Source organism: Erpetoichthys calabaricus, chromosome 11 (genome assembly GCF_900747795.2).
Source record: "Erpetoichthys calabaricus chromosome 11, fErpCal1.3, whole genome shotgun sequence".
Taxonomy (NCBI): Eukaryota; Metazoa; Chordata; class Cladistia; order Polypteriformes; family Polypteridae; genus Erpetoichthys; species Erpetoichthys calabaricus.
In genome coordinates, this window is record NC_041404.2 from 117,557,382 (window position 1) to 117,584,509 (window position 27,128).

Consider the following 27,128-nt stretch of genomic DNA (forward strand, 5'->3'; position numbering starts at 1 on the left):
TTTCCCATGCTCAACTTCCACTGGAGAAATCAAAAGACACTTTGGTCAAATAAATGTATTTATTTATTTTCAATAGGCATTCTTTAGCAGATGAACATGACAAATAAAACTGTAAAATTATTGTAAAAATATGACTAATTCTTTACTCTCTTCATTCTTCCTACGCCTTGCTGTGTTTCATTGAAGCTCATCATCACATTTTGGTTTCTGGAACTCTCTCATTCCTGTATGGCTGTCTATGAGGTTTCGTTTCTGTCAGTGTTCAAACCTTGCCTGTTGCATCAAGTATGATTGAATTCCCTACCTTTTCAGAACATTTCTCAGATTTATGATTTAAAATCTTTGGCAGTTTTTCTTGTCCTGGCCTACACAATGGCTTGTGATGATACCTGCCTATATTTATCCTCATTTGTGAATATTGCTGCTAACACTGCATAATCTTGAACTGTAATATATTTAATTTTGCTGCAAATAATTCAATATGAAACATACTAAATGAAGTCAGTTGTTACTGATAAGTGAAAATGCAGGTTTTCAGGTAACATATTAAATCTATCTATCTATCTATCTATCTATCTATCTATCTATCTATCTATCTATCTATCTATCTATCTATCTATCTATCTATCTATCTATCTATCTATCTATCTATCTATCTATCTATCTATCTATCTATCTATCTATGTGTTACAAATCACTATATGATTTCCATAAGTGCTGTGCTAACCCCGTTAACAACATTCATATGCTGAACGTTTTCAAAGAACATATGCCTCTCACTGGGTATACTATATCTATACGCTTGTCAGACCTTCTTTTTCCAGATAAGTTTAACAAAGGCATAATATGCAGTGATAACATAATAGAGACCGTGATTATCCCAGGAGGGAATAAAAGTTTGCCACAGAGATCTGTCACCTTAAACAATTTCACTCAAATAGGACCAATTTATAGTCGCCATTCCAACTGTATTTGCACAATGACAGGAACCTGGAGTGCATATAATGGACATCCTTAGTACAATAAAAATGCTACCTTTACAGAAAAAGATTAATTAAACTGAAACAAGGAATGGTGTGTCAAGAAATCTACCTGGGTCACCAATATTTCAACCTTATTGCAATATATAAAAAAATAAATTTCCATTTAATTGCAAAATAGTTTTATGTTAAAAGCATTATGTTTTTGTCAAATTGTAATCTAATTCAATGTTGTTGTTTTTTCCAACAAAATCAAACAGTTATTATTTAATTTCTTTTTGATTGTACTTTTAAAATTCGGGGTGGCTTGGGGGTGCAGTGGTAACACTTCAGTTTGCAATAAGGAGATGCGAGATCCTGCCTTGGGAGCCCTTCTTGTGCAGTTTGCATGTTCTCTACATATCCTTGTGGGTTTCGTCCCTCAGTCCAAAGACATGAAGGGTAGGTGAGCTTGTATGGCTAAATTGGCTACTTGTGTGTGTACTGTATGTGTGTGTGTTCACCCTGTGATGGACTGGCATCCTGTTCAGGTGTTGTTTCTGCCATTACTGAGATAGACTCCAGCTGCCTAGTGAACATGCCCTGGGTAAGTGGGTTAAGAAAATGGATGGATTCAAAATGCTTCCTTTAACAATATTCACTTTATTAAAATAAAAATCTACTGTTAGACCTGTTTTTAGTTTAATTTCTTTCATAAGAATTAATGCATCTTTTAATGCTGCTACTCTGTCATGCAAACCTGTACTTGACGGTAACAATCCTAACTATGAGATTTACAACATGGCTCCTTTAATTTCGCGCACTTGTGAGATTCATTTATATAGCTGCACACAGAGGTGAGGAAATGGAATGAAGAGACAGCAGGGAACACACAAAACTAAATGAACCCAATCCTTCACTGGCTCATTTAGAATAGAAATCGTGGTCTCTCTCTAGGCCATTTGCCATAGCAGCTTCCTCACATTCTTCCCCTTGCAGATTCAAGCTATGGGCCTCCAGCACTCGTCACTGGCTCTCACTTGGGGCCGCTTGCTATTTTTCAGAGGGCAGTTCTTTACATCCTCTGCACTGATCAAATTATGATGCACAAGAGGCAGCCTCTTTGTTCCTGAGGCCACCGATCAGTGCTGCCGGCTAGTTCTTTCTGCTTCTAGTGCAACCAAAGTCTGAGTTAGCTCAGAAATGCACATTTTTTACTTAGATGTTTCTAAAATGTGTCACTTTCAATTGAAACCATTCATTATTTAATTTTTTAGTTAAGTTTCAACACTTAAACAAGATGATGGCATAAAAAATAAAGAAATAGCAATGACTTGATATCTCCCCGAGTTAGTGTCTGCTTGGTGTCCAATGCAACTGTGTCTGCCACAACCAATAATAATTCTTTACATTTATGTAGCGCTTTTCTCACTACTCAAAGTCCTCTCCACACAGGGAGGACCCAGGAAGCAAACCCACAATCTCCTTACTGCAAAGCAGCAGCACTACCACTGCGCCACCTGTGAGGAAGACAACCATGATGTTATTAACTGGGTTAAAAATGTATGGATTAACAATGTGTGGATGGATGTAATGTCTAACATTTAATCAAGACGATGGCATATAAAATAAAGAATTATCAGGAATGGCCTGATATCTCAACCAATTATTGCTTGCTTTGTGTCCAGTACTGCTCGGGGAGTCTGCCACAGCCATGACCCTGTTCTGGATTAACCGGGTTAAGAGAACAATGTGTGTGTCAATGGATATAATGTCTAACATTTAAATAAGATGATGACATACAAAACAAAGAAACATCTGTGATGGAGTAATATCTCTTTTGGTTAGTGTTTGTTTTGAATCCAGTACTGCTCTGAGAGGTTGTGATCTCCATGACTCCGAACTGGCTTAACTGGGTTGAAAAATGGATGGATAGATGTGTGGATCTATATAATCTCTAATATTTAGAAAAAGATAATGCCATGCTTTTAGATAAAATGAAAAAAATATATTTGCAAGGAGCTGAGGACTCATCTAGAATTGGCTTTGTGTATGCTTCTACCAGGATGATGATGCTGAAACAGAAAAATGAGGTTCCAGAAATTAATTAATGGATGAATAAAATATATCTCATTGCAAAAATTAATTTAATCTATCAATTTATGAATGAGGAATGAGCACCAAATTGGATGTTGCTTCATCAAAAGGCACACTGACTTGCAAAAAGCCAATGTGAGTCAGACAAGCTCCTAACAAAACACGCTTGGACTTTGAAGAACCTGTATATTCATTTTTGGAGAATTTCTAAACTCAGCACTGATGGTATCCCAGATACAAGCTCAACATGATCCATGTACTTTGAGGCAGCCACACTACTTTCAGTATTACAAGGGGGAGTTAAGCTAAAGTTAGAAAATGGGATTTATTAGAAAATGGAACAAACCTTAACAAAACTGATTATGTCATTTCTCAATGTAGTCCCCACCCTTCTCAATGCACTTGCCTGGAAGTGCCTGGATTCCAGCTAAATAACAGGTTTTGTCTCCTCCACACAATCACTCATGTACTGCTTTCTTCATATCATCATCTATCTTGAATCGATGACCACCCAGATGTTTTTTTAGCAGTCCAAAAAAGTTAGAAATCACACAGTGCCAAATCTGGCGAATAAGGAGGATGTGGCAATACCTCAAACTTCACTTTCTCCAGACAAGCCTTGGTGTTCTTAGCAGTGTGTGGTCGGGCGGAGATTGTCTTGAAGCAAAAGGACTCCTTGAGACAGCATTCTGCACCGCTTGGATCAAATAGCAGGCTTCACATTGGTCTCCCGCAAGTCACAGTGACTTGCACTAGTGACTACAGTACCCCTCAGCATGTAGTGCTCAACAATAACTCAGGTGCATGAGTGGTTGAGAAGACAAGACAAAATCTATTATTCTGCTGCAATCCAGACACTTCCAGGCAGGTGGCGCAAGTGCATTGAGAAGAGTGGAGACGACACTGAGAAATGACATTATCAGTTTTGTTAAGGTTTGTTCCATTTTCTAATAAATCCCATTTTCTAACTTTATCTTGACTTCCTCTCATATTACTGAATAATGCCTGACTGAAGTTCATATGGTGGCAATCAGTGTCATTACTTGCTTTCAATGCAAGATCCCCTTATCTACTTTCCACTCATCTACCGGGAACGATGTGCTGACAGCACCTCTGATTTGCTTTACAAAATAAAATAAGAGGAAGCAGAGGAGAGAATGAGTGCTGTGAAACTCTCGATGACTGCATTTTGAGACTACACAACAGTTAAGCTGGCCTCCAACAAAGCCCACTATGGGGCAGGTCTCTTCTTTTGTAGCTTGTATTTATATGCTTTGCTTTTCTCACCAAGAAGAGGACGAAGGGAAGGAGAAGATACTCTTCTGTTACATTTTGCTACACAAGCTAATCAGAAGGGACCACAAATATGACATCTGGGTGCACAGTGATGCCACTCTTTATGACTGACAGAGATGCAAGCTTTGATGATAAAAAAAAATCGAAAATGCCAAAGAAATGCAACCATGCCAAAAAAAATTGTTCCAAAGGACAAGCACCATTTAGATTATAATAAAGTAGCCATTTACTTCAGAGATCCCTTATTTCAGAGGTCAAATCATTTCCAGACATTTCCAGACAGTAGTAATTTAATTACTTGAGTAATTTAAGAGCTGATTTAGGAGGGAAAAGGCTTTTCGTCCGTAACAAAGACATAAGTGTGATTTAATTTTTCTTACTTAGTCCACAATCACTGGGCTTTTAACTATTTTTAGAGGCTTTATTTTATGTCTGCTTTTAAATCATAAATTTTAAAAGAAAAAAAAATAAAATCTTCCCTTTGAGATGTAACTACCTGAAGTGCATGCATGACTTTGACTCATAATAATAAATAAACAAGTAACGATCTCATAATGTTGCTACTTTTTTGTAATGATCAATGCAAAGAGTAACTACAGGCATGGACAAATTTGTTGGTACCCTTGGAGCTCATTGAAAGAGTGCAGTATGCCTCCTGAAAAGGGATTAAAGCGACTGTCCCACATATCCCGGCATGCCTTTGATATGTCATCGAGTAAAGCAAAGCAAGTGTGAAAAGAGATAAAGTATTGCTTATTGTACAAAGATATTCTAAAATGGTCTGGACACATTTGTTGGCTCCCTTAGAAAAGATCATAAATAGCTGAGTGATTTTACAAACTAGTGGTTTTCTTTAATTAGGATTACACATGTCTCCAATCATGCAATTAGTCATTCAGTCTATTTAAATGGAGAGAAACATTCACTCTGCTGTTTGGCATCATTGTGTGTCCCACACTAAATATGGACCAGAGAAAGCAAAGGAGAGAGTTGTCTGAGGAGATCAGAAAAATAAATTATAGATAAGCATATTAAAGACTGTGACTGTGCAGCTCCTGCTCCATGCCCCCTCTTCTAGTTTTGGGAGCCTCTTGAACCTGACACTGTCGATAGTCATGAATGGGATGAGCTGGATAAATGAGGACACCACTGAAGCAAGGGAAAGGTGCAAAAGTGTACAGTGCTTTTTATTCACAAAAAAAAAGAAAAAACAGTGCCCATAGTGCAGTGCTCAAAGTTGATAAATAATCCATTAAAAATGGGTGAATGTGGAGGTTAAATATCCAATAAACAATTCCATTATAAACGAGACTGGCAGGAACAGTCCTTTTTAAAAGCCCAGTGCATTTCCCTTTATCTGGCGGCTACTGTGCTTATCCCTCACGGGCCTTGCAGCAGAGGAGTCGCTCTGTCAGCAGGTCTGGTTGCCTTCCGTCCCAGGTTATGTACAGGCTCCCTCGCTGGACCGAGAGTGGGTCCCCAATGGCCAGGGCGCTCACACTCGGGCACCCCCAAGCCTTCTTGACCCCTCTGCTGCCATCCCTGCTCCTCAAAACTGCTTACCTGGCACATCCACTTCCAACTGCTCCAACCCCATCACCTTCTGTCGGCCACACACACCTCCTCAGGGGCTCTTTTCCCAGTTGTCTGCTTTCACTCTCTTGACCCTTTTCTCTCTCATTCGCTCACTCCTGCACCAATTCTTATGGGCTTCTTCCTTCACTAACCTCTGTTCTCTAATTCTTTATTTTTTGTTTCTTTTTCCCCTAGCACTCGCGCTTCTCCCTTTAAAAATGGGGATGTGGCACAGGTGTGGAAATTAGCAATTATGACCACAGGCGATTCTGCCCCTGTACATTTAAGTGCGGGGCCACCCATGTCATGCAAGGGAATCACTCTCGCCATGCTACCACGCCCCCTCCTTAAAGCCGCAAGTGCAGCTAAATGGCAATCAGCCGTGAACCTCACTTTACCACAAAGGCAAATGCTGTAAGACCAGTTTGATGTACCTGTGACAACAGATGCAAATATTATTAACATGTTTAAGGTCCGTGGGACTGGAGCCAACCTCCCTGGATGTGGCCTCAAGAGGAATATCAACCCCAGAATGGGCAGCAGGATAGAGAGAACAGTAGACACAAACAACTTCCAAAGAAGTACAAGCTGAACTCCAAGGTCAAGGTCCATCAGTGTGTGATCTCAGCATCACTTTTTAAGTGACAGTGGGCTCAATGGAAGAATACTCAGGAGGACTCCACCGTTAAAAGAAAAACATAAAAAAGCCAGGCTGGAGTTTGCTAAAATGCATATTGACAAGCCACAATGTTTCTTTGGACAGATGAAACAAAACTGGAGCTTTTTGGTAAGTCACATCATCTCTGTGTCCACAAATGAAAAAATTAAGCTTTCAAAGAAAAGTATGCCATACCTACTGTGAAACATGGAGGACACTTGGTTTTGTTTTGGGGCTGCTTTGCTGCATCTGGCATGGAGTGCATTGAGTCTTTGCAGGAAATCTCAAGACTATCAAGACATTCTGGAGTGAAAAGTGCTGCCTGGTGTGAAAAAGCTCTGTCTCAGTCGAGGTCATGGATCCTCTAACAGGATAATGACCTAAAACACTCAGTTAAAAGCAACCAAGAATGGCTAAGAAGAAAACACTGGACTTTTCAGAAGTGGCCTTCTATTAGCCCTGATTTGAATCCTAACAAATATCAATGGAAACAACTAAAAAGTGCCATCTGGAGAAGGCACCATTCAAACCTGACACAGCTGGACCTCGGGAACAGTGGGCCAAACTACCTGTGGAGAGGTGCAGAAGTCTCAATGAGAGCTACAGGAATCGCTTGTTTGCAGTGATTGTCTCTAAAGGTTGTACAACTAAATATTAGGTTGGGATCCCATCATTTTTGTCCATGCCATTTTCATTTGTATTAATATTTGAAATTTTCTTTTGAATAAAAACTCTAAAGCAGTCTGATTTTTGTTAAATACGGAATAAACAACGATGGATGCCTCATACTTTTGTCTATTTCAAGTTATTTCTGAGACTATTTTTCATGGAAGGGTGCCAAAATAATTGTCCACATCTGGAAAGCACATGCTCCAAAAGACCTAATGCTCACCTGCTTTGTTTCATTTATTCTTTTATTTTCCAAACAGCAATTTTGAGGGCTTGGTTCTTGTCCATTACAAGACACACTGCCATCTAAACATTTGATTTAGATCACTTCAGAGTTGGCAGTTAAGCTAATCATCATATATTTGGAATATTAAAGGTACGTAGTGGGGGAACATGCACATTTCATGCAAGATCTGAGCTAAGACTGTGGGACAGCTATCCACTGCACCACCATGCTGCTCTTTTGGTTCTTATTCCTCTAAATATTGCCCTGTATGAAAGAAGTCTTATAAATTAATTGACTCTTCACATTAGCAATTCTAATTATTCAAGAAAAAAGTGGACAGGACTATGAACGGTGGTGTGCAGAAAGCTTGTCCTGAACTGACAACAGAATTTATTTGAGAGGCCTTCCATTATAAAAGGCCCTACAACAAAAGAAGACTGAATTATAAATTGGATATAACTGGTTGATTGTCTTATTGACTTCTTGAGCTATTGAGTGATAAACAAGTTGGGCTTAAATCATTAGGTAATTTGTATAAATAATTGAAAATACAAGAAAAAAATGCTTATGTTTGCCCTATATTTATTAATTTATCTGATACTTTAATGTAAAGATGTTTATAACCCACAACAACTTTTTCAATTATTTTCATCGGGATGTAGTAAGTAGCCTGTACATCGTATTAGTGGTGCAGACTGAATGTGCAGCCCAAGATTTGCAGTTCAGTATTTTAGCCACTAGGGGATCACACTGCCTGCTGCTTTAATGCCAGAAATAATTAGCTCAAGTCTGAGAGCTGAAGACAATTGACCACTGGCATATTTTGCCTTCTGCGACTCTATTTGTAATCCTTATTTCATCAGCAAACCACTTTTTGGAAGAATAATTGCAGCAATAAAAGGCTATAATCCCGACTTCACTCCTTGGCCAAGAACCATGGTGTGCCAGTTGCCATGCCTCAGGTAAGCATCTGATTTGGCACAATTCTTTAACGTTAAAACTTGATTACTAGCTGGCATGCCAATTTCATACCTGTAATCATATTAAATATCAGTATCTAGATCCCTGGGATTTCTATCAAAAAACTAGTTAATATTCTTCATCTCTCCCTCTCACTCTCTCTCTCTCTTTCTCTGTCTGTCTCTCTCTCGCTCTAAAGCTTTTATGTAAAATGTATATCTGAGCACTTAGAAAAATAATCACCATAATGATACTGCAGCAGCACTAATTACAAATATATTAATACAAATGTGAGCCCGTAGCCTACATTATGAGGTCTGGACAAGCAGCAAAGATCATTTGCATTCTCACTAGACATGTGTAATAAGGAAGACTCTGAAAAACAGTAAAAATTCCAAAAATCCCCTCCTTCTCTAGTGTAACAAATTGAGCTCACCTAGCATGTGACAAATGATCTGACCTTGCTAAGAAAGCTCAGATTTTTTTCAAGCACAAAATTTATATTCATTACTTGATCTCCTCAGAACAAAATCTGCTTAGTTTTCTGAAGATGTAATCTGTCCACCATACATGGAAACACAGTTTACATTTCTGCGTCAATTTGCTAAGTGCTTAAACAAGGAGACAGATTGGTAAATTTAAACACAGTATGTCTAGGGCTTTCGTGGCCTGTATTATTAAATATTAAATTAAATTAAATATTATTATTTAACATTTAACATTCAACCAACAGCAGCACTTTATTACTATTATTATTAGTAGTAATAGTAGTAGTAGTAGTAGTAGTAGCAGTAGTAGTAGTATTAGTCATTTTTATTAAATATGACCTGCAGTAGGCTGGCGCCCTGCCTGGGGTTTGCTTCCTGCCTTGCCTCCCTGTGTTGGCTGGGATTGGCTCAAGCAGACCCCCGTGACCCTATAGTTAGGATATAGCGGGTTGGATGATGGATGGATGGATTAAATATGACCTAAGACTTAACACTAAAAATGTATTTTACTAGCTCCAGAATGGGACAGAAATTCCTTTGTAACAGTTCATTTCCATTTGATCCTGTTTCATCATCTTCATATCTCCCAGCCCTATATAGCACCTTTCATTTATCAACGTCACCTCATCAGAAGAGTAGAAGTCAATTTTAGGAAATACACACAGCACACTGAAAAATAACAAGCAGTGGTGTCCCCTGGTGGCCATGGCAGTGAGTTTTGAATATTCACTGCTCACCACTGATTATTCTGTACTCAAACTGATTACGGAAGTTAACAAACGTGGAACAAGGTGTAAATCTCAAAATTAAAGTGCCTTCTCGGTAAACTTGTCCAAGTCTCCCTCAATGAATCGAGGCTGCACTCACATCTGCTTTTCTTCACAATCCTCTGGATCACACTGCCCATTTTGTCATGTCAAGCAGATTCTTGTTGGGCAAACTTTGTCACTTTATTAATTTTCTATTTTTAATAGTAGACATTTAAGAAGATAACTTTGATACAGTACCATACTGCATATTGAGTGAGAACGTTTTGCAGTGATGGATCGAGCAATCATCACAAAATTGTTGCTTTGAATGTTCTAATGTAAGCTGTGTTGTGCTTGTGCACGCTATTAAAGGTGCTCTATCAAGTAAACATTCACTATTTTATAATAGTGACTTTTCAACAATCCAGCAGACCCCTGTGACCCTGTGTTAGGATATAGCGGGTTGGATAATGACTGACTTGACTGATTGACTTTTCAACAATATGTGTGTCTGCAGACATACAGCAGAGGGAGCCAGTGGCCGTCCTCTACCTTTTGCTTCACTTGTTATTATACAGCATAACCATATGGAGTTGCACTGTCTATTACTGTCTGCACATGTCAAACCCTGGGAGACACTTGGCTCTAAATACATGGCAGTGACGGGTGTCCTCTCTCCCTGAGTGATACCCAAAAATCAAAATCTTGCAGGGTGCCCACTAAAATCCCCCATCAATATGTTCCCACGTTTTTATCATACCCACTCCACGAGGTACACCATTTTGATACCCAGAGTTAAGCCCTGACGCATATTTTTAACTAGTGGAGCCCACAAGTAAATTTCTCAAAACATCTCCTACAGAGTGGCCGCCTTGTTGTGCCCGCAAGTAAACTTCTCCAGTTTTCCTCAAGGTATTCCCCAGGTATTGTCCATGAGTAATTCCCTTGGCTTTAGAGTTAGTGCCCATACACAGACATTAAGAGGCAGCTTGATTCTTTCCTCAGAAATGCCAATCAATTACAGCAAGCATCCTGCCAAACGGTTCCTCCCAATGCTTAACCGACAATGGATTTTTTTTTAATACTTTTTGAACAAAGTCGGTATAATTAGTAACAATCATTCACATAAGAAGATGTAGTCTGTTTTGTTATTGAAATGAACAATACCACCTGTGTGCCACCTGCAGGGTTACAAAAATGAGGATTTGGCCGCCTGGCCCTTTGATCTGTTCACTGGCACAACTGAGAACGGGACCAGGAAACAGGAGTGCTGGATGAAGGAACACTGCTGTAGCCTTGTGAGCACCAGATGGCCTTCACTCCCACCGACACACATTCAAGTCTGGGATAAAAAAAGTACGGCGCATGGTCTCTTTACTTTAATAAACAATCGAACATGACGGCTAACTCCAGGGAACGCAGTGTTAAAGTTTCTTCTGTATTGTATTGTATTCCTGTTTCTTTTGGGAAAAAGGCTATATAAAATGAAGGAGAACTGATGAATCATACTCTTGGATCACACACCTAGAGTATACCCTAGCAGTTCAGATTTTTTTTTTAATATATTTTATTTTATTAAAATCAAAAAACATTCCATACATGCAAGTCAAGTTTAACAAAACTGGTTTGAACACATCGACCCCCAGTTTCAATTAAATAAAGCAGTTGGACTTCATGCCATAAGGCTGCCTGCTCTCCTTGCTTTCCACTGATTCACATTCTGCCCTCTAACTCAAGCAAAAACACTGAATTGGTGCTGATAGTCGCTCACACGCTCATCGTTTGGTCCATGAATAATCTATAAATGGCCGCCTTCCATCCTTTTGCTTGCATTGCCTCTTCCCTGTGTCTCCTTGCCCCCTGACTGCGTAGGTGCAGCCTTCGCTCCCGTGCTCCAGCTGTGCTGCACCATGTATGGTGAATTGAATGACTTTTTGCACAAAGTGTTTTCAGGTGGAACTGTAAACCTGAGTTACAGATACAGCAGTAATCTGATTAGCCTAATAGCAATGCAATCTGACAGAGCAATTATGGAAAATCGACGATATTAAACGATGAGAGGTCTTGGGCATCAGTTTTTACAGAATTTATTCACTCTAAAAACATGATTCTTGGAGTATGTTGGTATTACTCAGTTAAGTTAAACTGCCTTTATTCAATATGAGTGTGTTTTAAGGCTTTCTGTTGCCATTTCTAGTACAACTGACTTAAATTTCTTGGGTGTCACATTACGAAACACCATTTACACAGAAACAGAATGGGTGGATGGACAGCACCACTCACAGAAATCATGTCAAGGATATATTGATGTTACCTGATTACCTTAGGGTCAACTTATTCAAAAATGAATTTCCGTTTTAAGCTTTAAAAAATATTTTTGAGCAAACTTGCTATTACACAGCTGCTTTAAGTTGATCTAACAGAAAAAGAGCATATCTGAAGGCTTTACGTATCTGTTTCTAGAACAATTTACATAATTTGTTTGCATGTCAAAATAACAAGTTTAATTTATGTTTATAAAAAGCAAATGAATCTCATTGGCACAGATTTACTAGTCACATTAGGGTGGCACACAGCAAGGTTTTGTTTAATTTTTTAAATTTTTTTTTACATTTTCCACTGGGGGAAGAGGAGGATTGCAGAGAGTGCTGTTTATGGGATAGTTTTAGTGGCTAAAATGCCTTATTAGCATAGGTGTAGTTAATTCACATTAAGAGACCACTAAATTTGTAAAGAAATTGCAGAGTTTTACCAGTATCCACACTTTCATCTAATATCAGAGAAAGATAAAAAGACTGGGAGTAACTGTACTTTTTAACTGCCAAAGATTTGTGTGATTATGAAGGTGAATCTTCAGTAATCGGGTGTAGCATGCGGCCAGGGCTCTTGCCTGGCTGGGACACCTCCACGCTGGGAGGACCGAGGGAATAAGCGAGGCTAGAGTGTTACCTCCCACGGGACGATAGATGGCAACCCCTCTGGGTTGCAGCAGTGCCTCAGACTCCCACAGGGCTTCATAGGAGTTGGAGTTTGGTGCAGCCCTGTTGGGATCCACAGGCGCCGCCAGGGGGTGCTGCAGCAGGAGCTGCTGAGCCCTTTTGGACAGTTCTTTCACCACACCCAGAAGTGACTCATCAAGCACCTGGAGCACTCCCGGGTGCGTTATAAAAGGAGCTACCAGCCACTACTCCGGGAGACAGAGTCGGGGGGAGGAGCAACGAAGCTTGACTCAAGGAGTAAAGGAAGGGATTAACTGTTCGTGCATTGTGCTGGGCTTTGGACTGTGTTACATTTGTGGGGAATGGGAAAGGCGTTTCCCACAAAGGAAAAAGAAAAATAAACCTGGTGTGCCTTGAACTTGTGTCCCACGCTTGTCTGTGTTGTGTTCAGCTGGCGGTACCAGCCTGGTGGGCCACATCGGGTTAATGCATGGCGCACCCTACACCACATGAACATGCATTTCCTCTCCTTGTAATGACAGGTGGCTATGTAATTTATGAATTACTTTTGTCCAATTGGTTATATCTCTCTATTATATAAAAAAATCTTGGGACGAGACGAGACCTGTTCAGAAAGACGAGACGTGACTTTCTCAGAAAGGCATTTTCACATTCTGCAAGACGAGTCTTTTTGCCAAGAGATGTAATCACGCCCGGGGCCAGAAAAAGACAAAGAGTAGATAGATAGATGACAAAGTAGAGCGTCGTAAAGAATTCAAAAACATTGGCACGGTACAAATGCAGAGCAGGTTGGAGATAATGGAAGTAGGAAAATTCGAAAGTCTCAAAAAAATTATAGTAAAAATCGCATTAGTGCAAACAAACGGAAGTTATTGCTCAGCGAAATAATGGAACAGAGAAAAGAGATCGAATATATTGTTCAGATTTAAACCTTAAGTCGGAGACTTGTAGATCGTCTAATTCGTGTTGCCAGGAGGGGACAGTTCCGTGTCTCAATTAAAAGAATAGAAAATCTTACTCTACATAGGGGCGTGCCTTGGGAGCGGGACCCCCAACAGGAGCAGAGGATGTCTGGGGGAGAAGAAAGACAAAGCAGTGAGACAAAAGGACAACTGCAGTACAGGCTTTTAAATGTTTGAAGCGCCGCACGAGATGCAGATCACGTGGCACGGCAGCAGCAGCAATCCAGCAGCTGATCGAGCAAAGAGGAGGTAAAAAAAAAAAATGTATTTGTTTCCCATTGTATCACCATATAAGGGGGATATCCAGAGGAGTGACAGCATCTCCTTGGGGTACGTTCAGCCCCCATCTTCACAAGGAGAGCGGCAGAGACGTGAAGGGGGGCAGGGGGTTTGGTTTGGCGAGTGAATCGAGCAGGGCGTGAAGCCCCCAAGTAATAATAATACCAATAATAATAATTATAATAATGTGGCTGTGGTTGGTTATGGTTTTCCAAGTTAGCTAAGTACATAAATCCAGTTTCTAAAAATGAAGGTTTGTGGTTTTTTACTTATTTGATATGAATTTATCATGTTATGTAAGCATGTGCAATCAACATATTTATATCTAGTTAACATTTAGTAATTTGGAGGAACAAAACTGTGCATATTAACAGTTGTCAGCTAAAATCAGACCGAGTAACTCAAATAATTTACGTTACCCTAATTCTTTCATCTCTAGTTAAAGTAACTTGTTTGGTTGATGTTAGAATAACCACAAGGAATGGACTGAGTTGGAATTACTCGATTCATTCACATAAACGTAATTAAAATAACTTTCTCTGGAATATCATTTTTTTTAATGTAAGTCACCTGAGGCACACCTATAAAGCCAATAGCTCCTGTTGGCGAGACTTCTCACTTAACAAGGATTGCAAGATGGACACCTTCCACATTTACCTCTTACATCACCTACTGATTGGCCTACTTACTCTCTAACACCATATTATTTATTTCTTCTGTACAAATTGTGTTTTCTAGGGACTGCAGTGGTCTGAGATAGACTGACATCCCATTTAGGTCATGCTCCTTCTTGGTGCTAATTGCTGCTTGAATCATTATATCAAGAAATAATAGACATGAGGACAGAAAAAAGGGCAAAGGGGAGACAGAGAAAGTGAAGGTGATAAGTATTACTATTATTATGTTTATAATATTGTAATTTTCTTACTTGTCTTGCAAAGCACTTTGGAATGGTACCCACTGTGAACAGTTCTCTGTGTAATAAAATCACTCGACTAGTCGCAGACTTCAACAGCAGCATAACACGGAAGCGTCAAAAGAACAACAACGCCAACTTTTGTATAAAACTAAAAAGCCGATGCCACGGCTGAAATATTCCCTAAAAGTAATGAAATCATGACCGTGCCTTTTTAAGTTCATTTTCATCAAGTGACAAACCCACTAAACCCAATGAAATGTCACGGTGGGTTGGCGCCTATTCTGACAGCACTGGGCAATAGGCAGGGTGGGACACCAGTCCTTCACAGGGCTCACACACACAAAACCTCAGGCCAAATTCAGAGTCACCATCTAACACAACACATGATTGGAGGTGATGGATTAAGAATGCTCAGACATGGGAGAACATGAAAACTCCACATAGACCATAGGCAGGTGCTGGATTTGAACCTCAGACATGAAGACAGCTCCGAGACTGCAGTGTCAACCACTGTGCCGCCTCACCTCACTTTCAGCACATCTTACTTCCATACTTACTCACTTTTAAAGACTATATAAGTGTTAAGAAGAACAGGCAGCTTTTGAACTCATTTTCACTTAGCGCCTTCAAAACAACATCAAGCAAAACTTTGAAGGCACAGGGGATCACTTCCAGTCTCTTATATCCTTACTTAATCAGTAATTCTTAGTCAGGGTTATGGCTCATCCCAATTTTCAGCCAAAGCATTTGGTGCCCTTTTAACGTGTAATGTGATTTGAGGTCTGTTTACTTCATTTGTACTTTGTGCTGTACACCACAATGGGAATAATCATGCGCACTCTTAAAAATAAAGGCATCAGTGTGGTTCTGCAGAGTGATGCCATGGGGATCCATTTTTTAATTCCCAAAAGTCCATGTGAAGATTCCAGAAAGAACCTTTATTTATTTGGATCTGCAACAGACTCATTAAAGTGAATAACAATCGCTAAATGGTAACAGATTTGTGAAATACCAGTAGGTCCTGAGTTTAAAAGGCAAAGTCTGGGTTTTCTTAATCTGTTGGTGTCCTGCAGCCTACTATACATTAAAGATTTCAATTAGGAAGTTTTTCAAAGCACAAAGAACCAGCTTCACTTGCAAGGAAACGTGCCAGAAATGAAATGGAGCTTTGTCAAGAAATAGTTCATCTAGGAACCACACGACCTGGTAAAGAACCATATAGTGCATTAAAAAAACATAACAGTGAGCGGCACTATAGGATAATAATAATAATAATAATAATAATAATAATAATAATAATAATAATAATAATAATAATATGAACGGAAACCCTTTTTAATTCACGTATGTCACCTTGTGGACAGCGACATCTTGTGTAACATATAACCTGAGGCGCACCAAAGTAAGGGTCAGTCTTTAATGGGAAATTATACAGCAGCACTTGGTCGCATGTGCAGCCCGTTAATAACGCATTATGGTTTTTTTTATTTTTTTTTTACATAAGTTATGCAGCTAAAGTAATGAGTTTCCAACGATCATCCTCGCCGTAAGCTAAGATTCTGCGGATCAACCCTTGTCCAAAAGCTTGAGAGTGAGCACGAAACCAACTGCTTACATCGGAGGAAAGAGAGCCAAACGGGCTTAGAAACCGCTCGGGACTGGCAGTGCCACCGAGGCAGAATCGCAGCTCCTTCACTTCTAAAGGTCTCCTTGTGTGCTGCTAAAATCTCAATTCTTGGATGACTGAAGGGTGTGGGTTGTTCTTGTTTCCAAGCAAGAGTCACACTGCTCGAGTGAAAGCAAGCCAAAATACATGAGAAATGAAATATAAAAATACAACTTGAGCGAAGGAGCAGTCTTAAAAATAAATTAATTAATTAACGCTAAAAGGGACCAGCCGGTTAATAGCAAAGGTACTGATATTTAAACGCCCTTGTGGTACAGATTCCAGCGTGTATTTCATAGATGAGAAAAATTCCACTTTAAAAACATATTAACTGATAAAGGGCTGCTGTAAAGGCTAAAATACAGATCCATTAAGCGGCCCCGAGCGCCTCCTTAGAGGTGCCACCTGCTGGGAGCCAAACGGCTTTCTGCAAGCACACAATACTGTACTTGAAAAATGTGACTCGTTCTCACTAAACACTGAGCGCGACAACAAATCGCCACCGCCAGACATCAACTAGAGCGCCGGACAGGTCAAAACGCACGGACGGCTCGCATAATAGCTCAGCGCTTTCTGACAGATATAAAGCGAAAATCCATACATTATACTTCATGTTTTGTGGAAGAATTGTGCGCTTTGAGATTACAGCCTCGATTTACAATGAGAGCACTAGTTTACTGTCAGTCGATTTTTTTTTTCTTTCTTTATCAATAATTTTGATCCTGGAAAAATATGCTTAATCCTAAAAAAATGGTCAGATTAAAAGAAATCACTTTACGATTTCAGAAAATGTTTTTGAATGGATGTTTGCGTGATTGTAATCAATAACCAGAATGTTTGTCCATGTAGCCATTAATTATCAATCCTGCCCAATCCAATGCTTACTCATGTGAGACAGATTTGTATGTTTTGGGGATGTGCTTGGATCGGCCGAGTTCTTCGAGAAGCATCCACGGTCACACGGGGAGAACATGCAAAATACACATAGCCGGTGCCTATGCCGGAATTCTGGAGCTGTGAAATGCAAAATATTGGTTTTATATTATAGTGCATTGTTATTCTACTGGCATGTTAAAACTATACGACATATTAATATACATTGAACATCTTGTAGAGTCAGACAATCGCAAACATAATCTTCTGAAGCGAAAAAAAAAGACTCCACATCAGATACGCTACATATTTAAGACAGATGTACTTTCACACCGTCAGATTAAAGCAAGATACTCCTACACACAAGAAACAAAAACGTGGATGCAAATTGAAACCTTGGTAGGTAACCCAGCAGAGAAATGCATGTAAATGATTTGCTTAACAGCCTTCAATTGTAAAAATGTAAATTAATAGATTTACTTTAATGCCTTATGCGGACGATTGGTAAATTTACTGAAAAAAAAATCACGCTGGATTTTTTTACCGTGAAGCAGACTGTCTCATGGGCTTGCTTGTTTATTTTATTTTAATTTATTCATAATTAATTCATTAATTAATTCAGCAGAAAAACTGTCTCAGATGCCTCATCTCTTGTAGCAAAGCTGTCCTGGGGGCATGTGCACCAATTACACGAACTCAAACAAGTCAGCATACTGCCCATGCTGGCAAATACATTCTGAGCAGAAGCGCTAAGCAAATGGCATGCAGTCACCCTGGATTCTGTTTGGCTAGTGGCCAGAAGGTCTGAAAGTCTCCAAATGCGTACAGATGGGATTAAATGTAGAGGAGAGAACATGCACCAACTCCAAAAAAAAACTGCAAAAGAGCACGCTTCTTTCGAATAGATCAGAACATTAAGGAGCGTGGCTGCATTCAGTAAACGTCTATACTGTATACTTAATGGGCCCCGCTACCGATTGCACGTTCTTTCACGGAAGGCGCAATAAGGAAGAAATTCCTTGTAGACATCAAATATACAGTATGCTTGTCAGATGCTGAATGTCATGCTCTCTGGCAGTCCTCGCTGTCAGCTGAATCGTTGGTTTCTATTCTATCTTGATGCCAGGTCATTCACGGGTTGCTCCCAGAGCACGAGCCGCCTAAAAATATTTCTCTTATTGGAATTTTCTAATATGTTAGCTTTAGGTGCGTTTTACGGTTTTTACGTGAAAGACCTTATGGTGGGCTCTTTATTTATTTCTTATTGTTACTGAGAAAGTAAGCGAGATCGGTAATTGTAGCAAATTGGTTCAAAACGAAAATGAAAACTTGTGCCGTTCGGAGTAAACTGCCATTGACCGATGTCACACTTTAGAAATCATTTCAAACAGAATCTGCTTTAGTATTATTACTAAGCAAAAGTAAATTATAATACAAAATATAAGCATAGGTAATTTAACAGTATAAATTAATTATGCAAGTTTGTCCCGAATTGGGAAGATTTGAAATGTGGAGAAATCCAATTATAATTGTCTAAATCCTCCGCAATTTTACAGTAAGGCTAGAGTGTTCACTGAGTTCAGAGGACTTTACTGTTGCAGCCAGATGAATGACTTTAACACAGGTACCACAAAATGCAAAATATCACAATTAAAATATCAATCCATCCATCAAAAACACGTCATTGATACGGGGAAAAGAATAACATGCGAGCCAGTTCAACTCTGCAACGTGGCGAGGAATATTATAAGATGTGGAGACTGAAACAACGTTCTTGAAAATGAGCATGCTGTTTTGACGATGAGAAAAGAAACTTTCATCCTGAAATGTGTATTTCCTTATAGGTCCGAGGACGAAATTTCATCAGTCTTACAATGGGATCCACCGTCTCGTGGAATCACAAATTGCACTCCCAGCATGCTAATGTCACCTCTTAATTTCCTTTTTAAATGAACATACTTAAGTTCGACACTTTCGGATAATCGCGCGCCTAAATTACCTACTGGATGAAACGGCAAAATAAAGCAAGGAATATTCTACGTGATTTCTGTCTCCCAGCGAACATAGATAGATAGATAGATAGATAGATAGATAGATAGATAGATAGATAGATAGATAGATAGATAGATAGATAGATAGATAGATAGATAGATAGATAGATAGATGACAGTGACCGCTGTTTCAGACACTTGAAGACTGAACCATTCATACAATCACCAAGGATGCTTTCAAACACAACAGAAACACCTAAAACGGCATACGTGCACAAGGATACAAAATCGGGAGCGAAGCACCTGCCTCGCGTCAAGACCTTATCGTGCATTTTACGAATTATATGATTGAAACCTACGTCCCAAAAATCGGAGTCACGTTACGGAAATCAAAGGACACCCCTTTCAACGAAGTCCAAGAGCGAGAGAGGGAGTTGTTCAAGTATTGCCCTCTGGGACTGTGGCGAATTTGCTCGTGTCGGCTACGAAGTGAGCAATCCCGGGAATACAGGCGATTATCCCGAGCAACTGGGGTGGTTTCCCGCGGAAGGGCGAAATGTAGCGTTTCGGCAGGTGCACATATATGCTCTGAATCGTTTAATCAGAGCAAAACACAAACGATCTATAATGTTAACGCTGCAGTCTCTTGTATTTTCTCTATTAATGAATGTCTAAGTTTTAATATAGTTTACAAATGACGTTAAAGAAAAAACGGAACATCGCTGCACGACAAGAAGATGGTATTAACACACACACGCAGACGTTTTCAGTGCAAAATGCACATACACAGTTCCTAGAGCGAGTGTAAATACTGATGCACCTTTGCCAGGTACGCGGCAGATGACTCACAATTCTATATGCTGTATTAACTTAAAACACTGCGACTAACAACGTCATCAGCATGCGAACTGTACTTTTTGTCTTTTTTTGCAGACGTTATAAATGTATTGTTTGTCAGCAATGCGAAGTACAGCACCGACTGTCATCTGTTGCCCGGTAGTTCAGTGTTTACATTTACAACAGCAGAAGCCACAACTGCGGGCTTCAGACTCGCAGTGTGTAAAGATTAAATATTCAGGCGCTGTGGTTTTACAGGCTGCAGCCCACACATGCTCGTCTTTGTTTTGCTACGCTCCACACGTAGCGCGCTTCGCGAGGTACATACATTACAGGACTCGAGTCAAAACAAAATGCATCGTGCTATTAGAACTGTCGAATCTCATCTAAGGAAAACGCCGGCAACATCTGGCTGTAAAAAAGAAAAACGGGAAAAAAGGAAGGTAATAAGAAAATCACATGAAAGGCACACCCGTCTAACACACCTAATCGCATCGCAATCAGCCCGTAAAGGGACTCGTGCTCCAGTAATTCATTTGTCACCAGCTAAACAGCAATTGTAAAATGCAAATGACAATAATCAGGAAATAATGAGATGTTGGCAATTGATCAACGCAGTTTTCTTATTATATAGCCATCTGATGTGATTTACTATAGATGTGAATATCGTGCTAGCGCAATCTGAGTCACATACCAGGCATGATGCCGGCTTTGATCGAATGCGAGATTGATAATTTCACCACGGAACCTTTTAATAATAATAATAATAATAATAATAATAATAATAATAATAATAATAATAATAATAATAATAATAATAATATAGAAAACCTTGAATATCACGCGCCTGCAGAAAAGTGACAACGCTTCCGACTACAAGATAAACTTTATACCAATGCGCACACGACCTCAGGCAGGTATTCAACCAGAAGAAAGACGATTGAACTCACAAACGGGGAACACACACACGTTCTCATCTGACTCAAATATCCTGCGCATAACCCTCACCTAAGCTTGCGATTAGGTAACATTGTAAATAAAGCTTTCAAATTATGCATCTCGACTCACATCCAAAATAGTTAACCGCGTTCAGTAGCAGCTCACAAACAAATACACAGTAGGCGAGTACGAAATGAGAGTCTCGACTAAAATGAACAACTTACCGCTGCAGGTGAATCTGCTGATCAAAACCAAACTTATTATCAACAACATGATTCCCGACTTCCAGTTGGCTGAAGAGTCCAGATGTTCCACCAGGAGCTACCTGTCTTTGCGATTGTTATTCTTTATAATTTTTGTAGTCTATTTTTATGTTACTGTTGCGAAAGAAAATAATATCAACAGTCCAAATCCTTTTTGTCAGTCTCTCCCTCGTCCGCAATAGTTTTGCTGGTTTTGTTATAGTTGTAACACATGTATATTTGTCTGAGTGCTAAAAGTCACTCCTTTCTAAAGACCTCCAGAAAGTGTCCTTGGAGCAAACCCTCATCCATCACTGTGCCCATCGGTATAAACGTAATCCGTTATTCGCAGGTCGAGGAATGAGACTGCGAGTATTGCGTAGAAGCACAAGGGACAAACGGGTGAATTCCTGCGCGGGGAAAGGGGATTTAATCTGCTTCGATGTCGTATTGTGTTGGACGGACAGTATGGTACTTCGCTGAGCCGTAAAGAGTGGCAGCTAAATTTTCTGTGTGTCGGTCTCGACGATGTCGCCTCCGCTACTGCTGCTGCCGTCGCTACCTCCTCCGACAGTGATCTCGCATGGACTGATTTCCAGTACCGGTAATCTAACATCTGCTTGTACAGCAATGCAGGAGGAAAAAAAAGCGAGTGGCAAGGAGAAGTAGCACACGGGCGCAGCAGCGGCACAGCAAAACCTGACGCGGAGCCGCCGCTTTTACGCGGAATGGATTGAGATCGCAGCTCTTTTGCTGTGATACTGTGCGCGTGCGTGCGTGTATGTGTGGAACCCCTTTTTGTAGGAGTGCATTCTCCAGTGTCTTTCTCCCCATCTCTCTTTTCAGATTACTGGTTTGACTAATAAAAACAATCCCAGCTATTTTCCACGGAATATATTTAGGACTACATTGACCAAGTTTTCTTGCTGGACATGGATTAACGGAAATCGAGCGTCTTTCCCAGTCCACCCCACAAAAGCTGCGCGCTATGCATTCAGGTGCGTTAGCAGGTATTTGCCTGGAAAAGAAGGAAAATAAAAAGTAAGATAAATAAAGGCAGGGTTGTTATACTTCGCATAAGGGAATTGCGAAACTGGACATTTTGGAAGGGACGCTCCGTGTTACAGTAATGGGGAACCCAGGGATTTGTCCGAGGGGACGATGCCAAGAGCTAAGAGAACCAAAAAATAGCATCAGCCTTTTGTTAAACATTGTACTGCGCTTCTAATAGACAATCATATAATGGTGACCCCGTTTATTTTTAAATATCTGATCTGAAAAGATCAAACGAGTTATAAATGACTGCACTTGGTCACTAGAGAGATTCCAATAAATGATCCCTAGAATTAAGGGTTGACTACAATATCCTTACCTTGAGGCTTCGGCATTTTATGGGTATGGAAAGAAAGTATTGTACTTTGTAAAGGTCTATCTACAGCAAGCAATCGAATAATATGTATACTAGAACTATAGACAAATAAGCATCATTTTATCAATCACCTTCCTCAAGTGATTTTTTAAATGCCGTTCGTCAATTAAAAAGTGTTTTCTTTTTCACTTGCCCCATGCATTTTATCAGAAGGTGAATTTAACAAAATATTGCAGATAGTGCTTATTGAATACGCCAAAGAGCTTTGTAATGCATTAATTGCGCTGTCTCCTAATGAGATGACTTTTGAACCTTTTTTAAAATCTTAAGGTGTCAGCAACTCCAAAGGAGACGTCCATCAACGCATTCATTAACCCATTTTTATCGTTCATCGAATACCAGTCAGGGTCCTCAGGGAACAGAGTATGTACAACACCTCAAAAGAGAAGATCAAAAGGTAGAATTCACTCACATTTAATGCAGTTAGGTGATAACACTCTAATGGTGCACTTAATCTAAAGGGCATCTTTGAATGACCCCACTCCTACATGCATTCTACGTCCATAAAAGTAATGGAGCTCCAAGAAAGAGCATCAGCAAATTCCTAGACAATAGATTTTTAAAGTATCATCAAATATTTTTCTAGACAATGCATTCTTAAAAAACAATAAGCACCTTTCCATTTTGTCTTCTCATTTATTTCCACAAAAACTCAGACTTTAATATAAACGTTTACAGTGATGGCACCCTGTCCATGGTTGCATGCTGCTTTGTGCTTGCTGCAGATGGGTACGTCCAGTTTTCTGCCACCCTCTATTGGAATAAGCACTTCAGAAAATGGACGGATTGATAGGAACTCTTAAGTTAATTTCAGAGGAAATTAATTTTATTATGTGGAGAGTTAGGCATTGTAATTCTAAAATCAAGTTGCATACATAATAAACCAATTATATTTATTGTAAAAAAAAAAAAAGAAAGAAAGAAAAATCATTCAGAATTACCAATAAAATTTCAAAGCATTGGGGAACTGGGAGAAAATTCACAAGTAATATGAAAAAGTGTTGGTTAGGCAAGATGCAGCCTTTAAATGTTTTATCTATTAGCATGTTCCATTGCCTGTAGCAGAGCTTATATAAATGTGGAGTACAAAGTGTTTTCCTTGATGTTTATGAAACTTCAAACATGACTTGGTTAAGGTGAATTCTTTAACCTATGATTCCAAAAAAAAAAAAGAGTCAAAAACATGAGGATAGATTTTCAACTCAGAAAACACAGAGCCGCTTGCTCATCATGAAACTACTAAAATAAAATGACTGTTCAGAAGGCTCTTCTGATCTCTACATTTACAAATGCAGACACAGCTTCTTCTGCAGTTGAGACTGGCACCTCAGGGTCCTCCATATCTCGAGTGCTGTCAGCCACTAAATTAAATGCAGAAAAATGGGGCTCTGTGGCATGGTGACCCAGTGGTTACTTTTGCTTCTTCATAGCTTCAGCAAAATGGGTACAAATCCTTTGCCTAGGGACCGTCTATAAGTGCAGTTTCACATTATCTGCCCCATTTCTGCCTATTTACTCTGTAAAGCACTACAAATCATATTTAAAAAGCACTCTGGTGCTCATGGAACATTATTTTATTATAAATACAAAACTAATTCATTGACATTGCAGCCCACTGCCTGTAACTGTTGCTGTGCATTGCAGTTGTGAGATGAGTGCACTTCAAAAAACAATAATTATTGTGCAAAATTCCTCCAATCAGTTTTACAAATGGAAAAGCCCAAACCAATCAGACTACACTTATTAATTCATCTGTTACACATTACAAGTTGTGGGCAGCAGCCAAGCTGGGAAAGAGCATCGAGTGTGGGCTGGTGTTGTGCACCGGTTGCGATGCCAGTTCACTGAAGAACTATATACCTAATAATACGTTTTACACTTCTTCTTAAAATATAATAATCATTTCATGACATATGAATATATCTGTTGGCAGGGCGCGTTTTTAAATTTTTTTAACTGGCCATATAATATTTTTTTGGTTTTATCTATCTCTGTTTCCTCCGCTAACCTGGACATGAGCAAATCCTCAGCCTTAGATAGATAGATAGATAGATAGATAGATAGATAGATAGATAGATAGATAGATAGATAGATAGATAGATAGATAGATAGATAGATAGATAGATAGATAGATAGATAGATAGATAGATAGATAGATAGATAGATAGATACTTTATTAATCCCGAGGGGAAATTCACATACTCCAGCAGCAGCATGCTGATACAAAAAAAAAAACAAAAAAAAACAATATTAAATTAAAGAGTAATAATAATGCAGGTAAAAACAGACAATAACTTTGAATAATGTTACCCCCCCCCCCCCCCCCCCAACTGGGTGGAACTGAAGAGTCGCATAGTTTGTGGGGGGGGAACGATCTCCTCAGTCTGTCAGTGGAGCAGGACAGTGACAGCAGTCTGTCGCTCAAGCTGCTCTTCTGTCTGGAGATGACACTGTTTAGTGGATGCAGTGGATTCTCCATGATTGATAGGAGCCTGCTCAGCGTCCATCGCTCTGCCACGGATGTCAAACTGTCTAGCTCCGTGCCTACAATAGAGCCTGCCTTCCTCACCAGTTTGTCCAGGCGTGAGGCATCCTTCTTCTTTATGCTGCCTCCCCAGCACACCACTGCGTAGAAGAGGGCACTCAACACAACCGTATGATAGAACATCTGCAGCATCTTATTGTGTCTTCTAAGGAAGTATAGCCGGCTCTGTCCTTTCTTACACAGAGAATCAGTATTGGCAGTCCAGTCCAATTTATCATCCAGCTGCACTCCCAGGTATTTATAGGTCTGCACCCTCTGCACACAGTCACCTCTGATGATCACAGGGTCCAGGAGGGGCCTGGGCCTCCGAAAAGCCACCACCAGCTCCTTGGTTTTACTGGTGTTCAGTTGTAGGTGGTTTGAGTAGCACAATTTAACAAAGTCCTTGATGAGGTTCCTATACTCCTCCTGCCCACTCCTGATGCAGCCCACGATAGCAGTGTCTTCAGCGAACTTTTGCATGTGGCAGGACTCCGAGTTGTATTGGAAGTCCGATGTATATAGGCTGAACAGTCCCCTGCAGCGCTCCAGTGTTTCTGACCACAATGTCAGACCTGCAGTTCCCGAGACGCACACACTGAGGTCTGTTTGTAAGATAGTCCACGATCCATGCCACCAGGTATGAATCTACTCCCATCTGTAAGCTTGTCCCTAAGGAGCAGAGGTTGGATGGTGTTGAAGGCGCTAGAGAAGTCTAGAAACATAATTCTTACAGCACCACTGCCTCTGTCCAAGTAGGAGAGTGATCAGTGTAGCATATAGATGATGGCATCCTCCGCTCCCACCTTCTCCTCGTATGCGAACTGCAGAGGGTCGAGGGCATGGCACACACACTAGGGACAACTTAGGATTGCCAATTCACCTAACCTGCATGTCTTTGGACTGTGGGAGGAAACCCACGCAGACATGGGGAGAACATGTAAACTCCACGCAGGGAGGACCCGGGAAGGGAACCCAGGAGGGTGAGGCCATTTCTCAGTATTAAATAGATTTTGCTACCTCCTTCAGACTGAAAGCAATGGCTAACTAGCTTAGATGACAAGAATTACATCCCTGGTATATATAAGAGCAGCACTAAGCAGAAAGGGCCTTTAGATGATTGAGGTTCCTCTGGTCCTATCATTTTAATATGACAGCATGGTACACAGAGTTGAATATTAAGTGAAAAAACAGATAATGAAAAATATTAAACACATGTGAAACACACAGATCTACAGTGCTAAAATAAAATGCACATAAAAACCAAGTTAAAGATAAGGAGTTGTTGATATTTCTTTCATTGTGTTCATAGTTACATCTTTCAGTTCCTCTAGAAATTCTAATGTATTCTCTTACTTGTGGAGGATCATAAAGAGCTGAACATAGCTAAAAGTGAACTCTTGCTTGTCTATGTGGTTCACTGTCTTATTTTTTTTATCATTTCTCACTCTTCGTCACTTAAATGCCTTATGCGATTTGCTTGAAGCTTAACAGATATCGCTTCTTTTCTTCTTCTTTTCCCATTATTGTATTTAGCATATTGTTTTTTTTAACCACTTTGATGTAAACATACAACTACTTTGTTGTCTTTACTGTATTTACATTTAATACAGTTCAATGTTAGATGATCCAAAAATAAAATAAATTCAAATAAGGATGTTTTTTTATAAGCACATTGCTTTATAAAGTAAAGTGAAGGGCGTTTTTAGTTAAAGACGGAGTTGTGTGACACTGTAAAATGCTAGATATAAATAACTAGATTCTCTGCCTGTTGTTTACAGACATTAGAACTTACACTTAATTATGAATTCTGAACATGTATTTGATAAT

At 39.7% G+C, this 27,128-nt stretch overlaps 1 protein-coding gene across 1 annotated transcript in view; it reads right to left on the bottom strand.

Annotated features, from left to right (window-relative positions):
• Positions 1–22,716, bottom strand: part of unc5a (unc-5 netrin receptor A) — an 869,594-nt gene extending 846,878 nt beyond the window's left edge. Inside the window, exon 1 of the mRNA XM_028813729.2 lies at positions 21,328–22,716. Coding sequence (XP_028669562.1) covers positions 21,328–21,376 — 49 coding nt within the window. The 5' untranslated portion in view covers positions 21,377–22,716. The remainder of the gene's footprint in view (positions 1–21,327) is intronic.
• Positions 22,717–27,128: the final 4,412 nt, after the last annotated feature.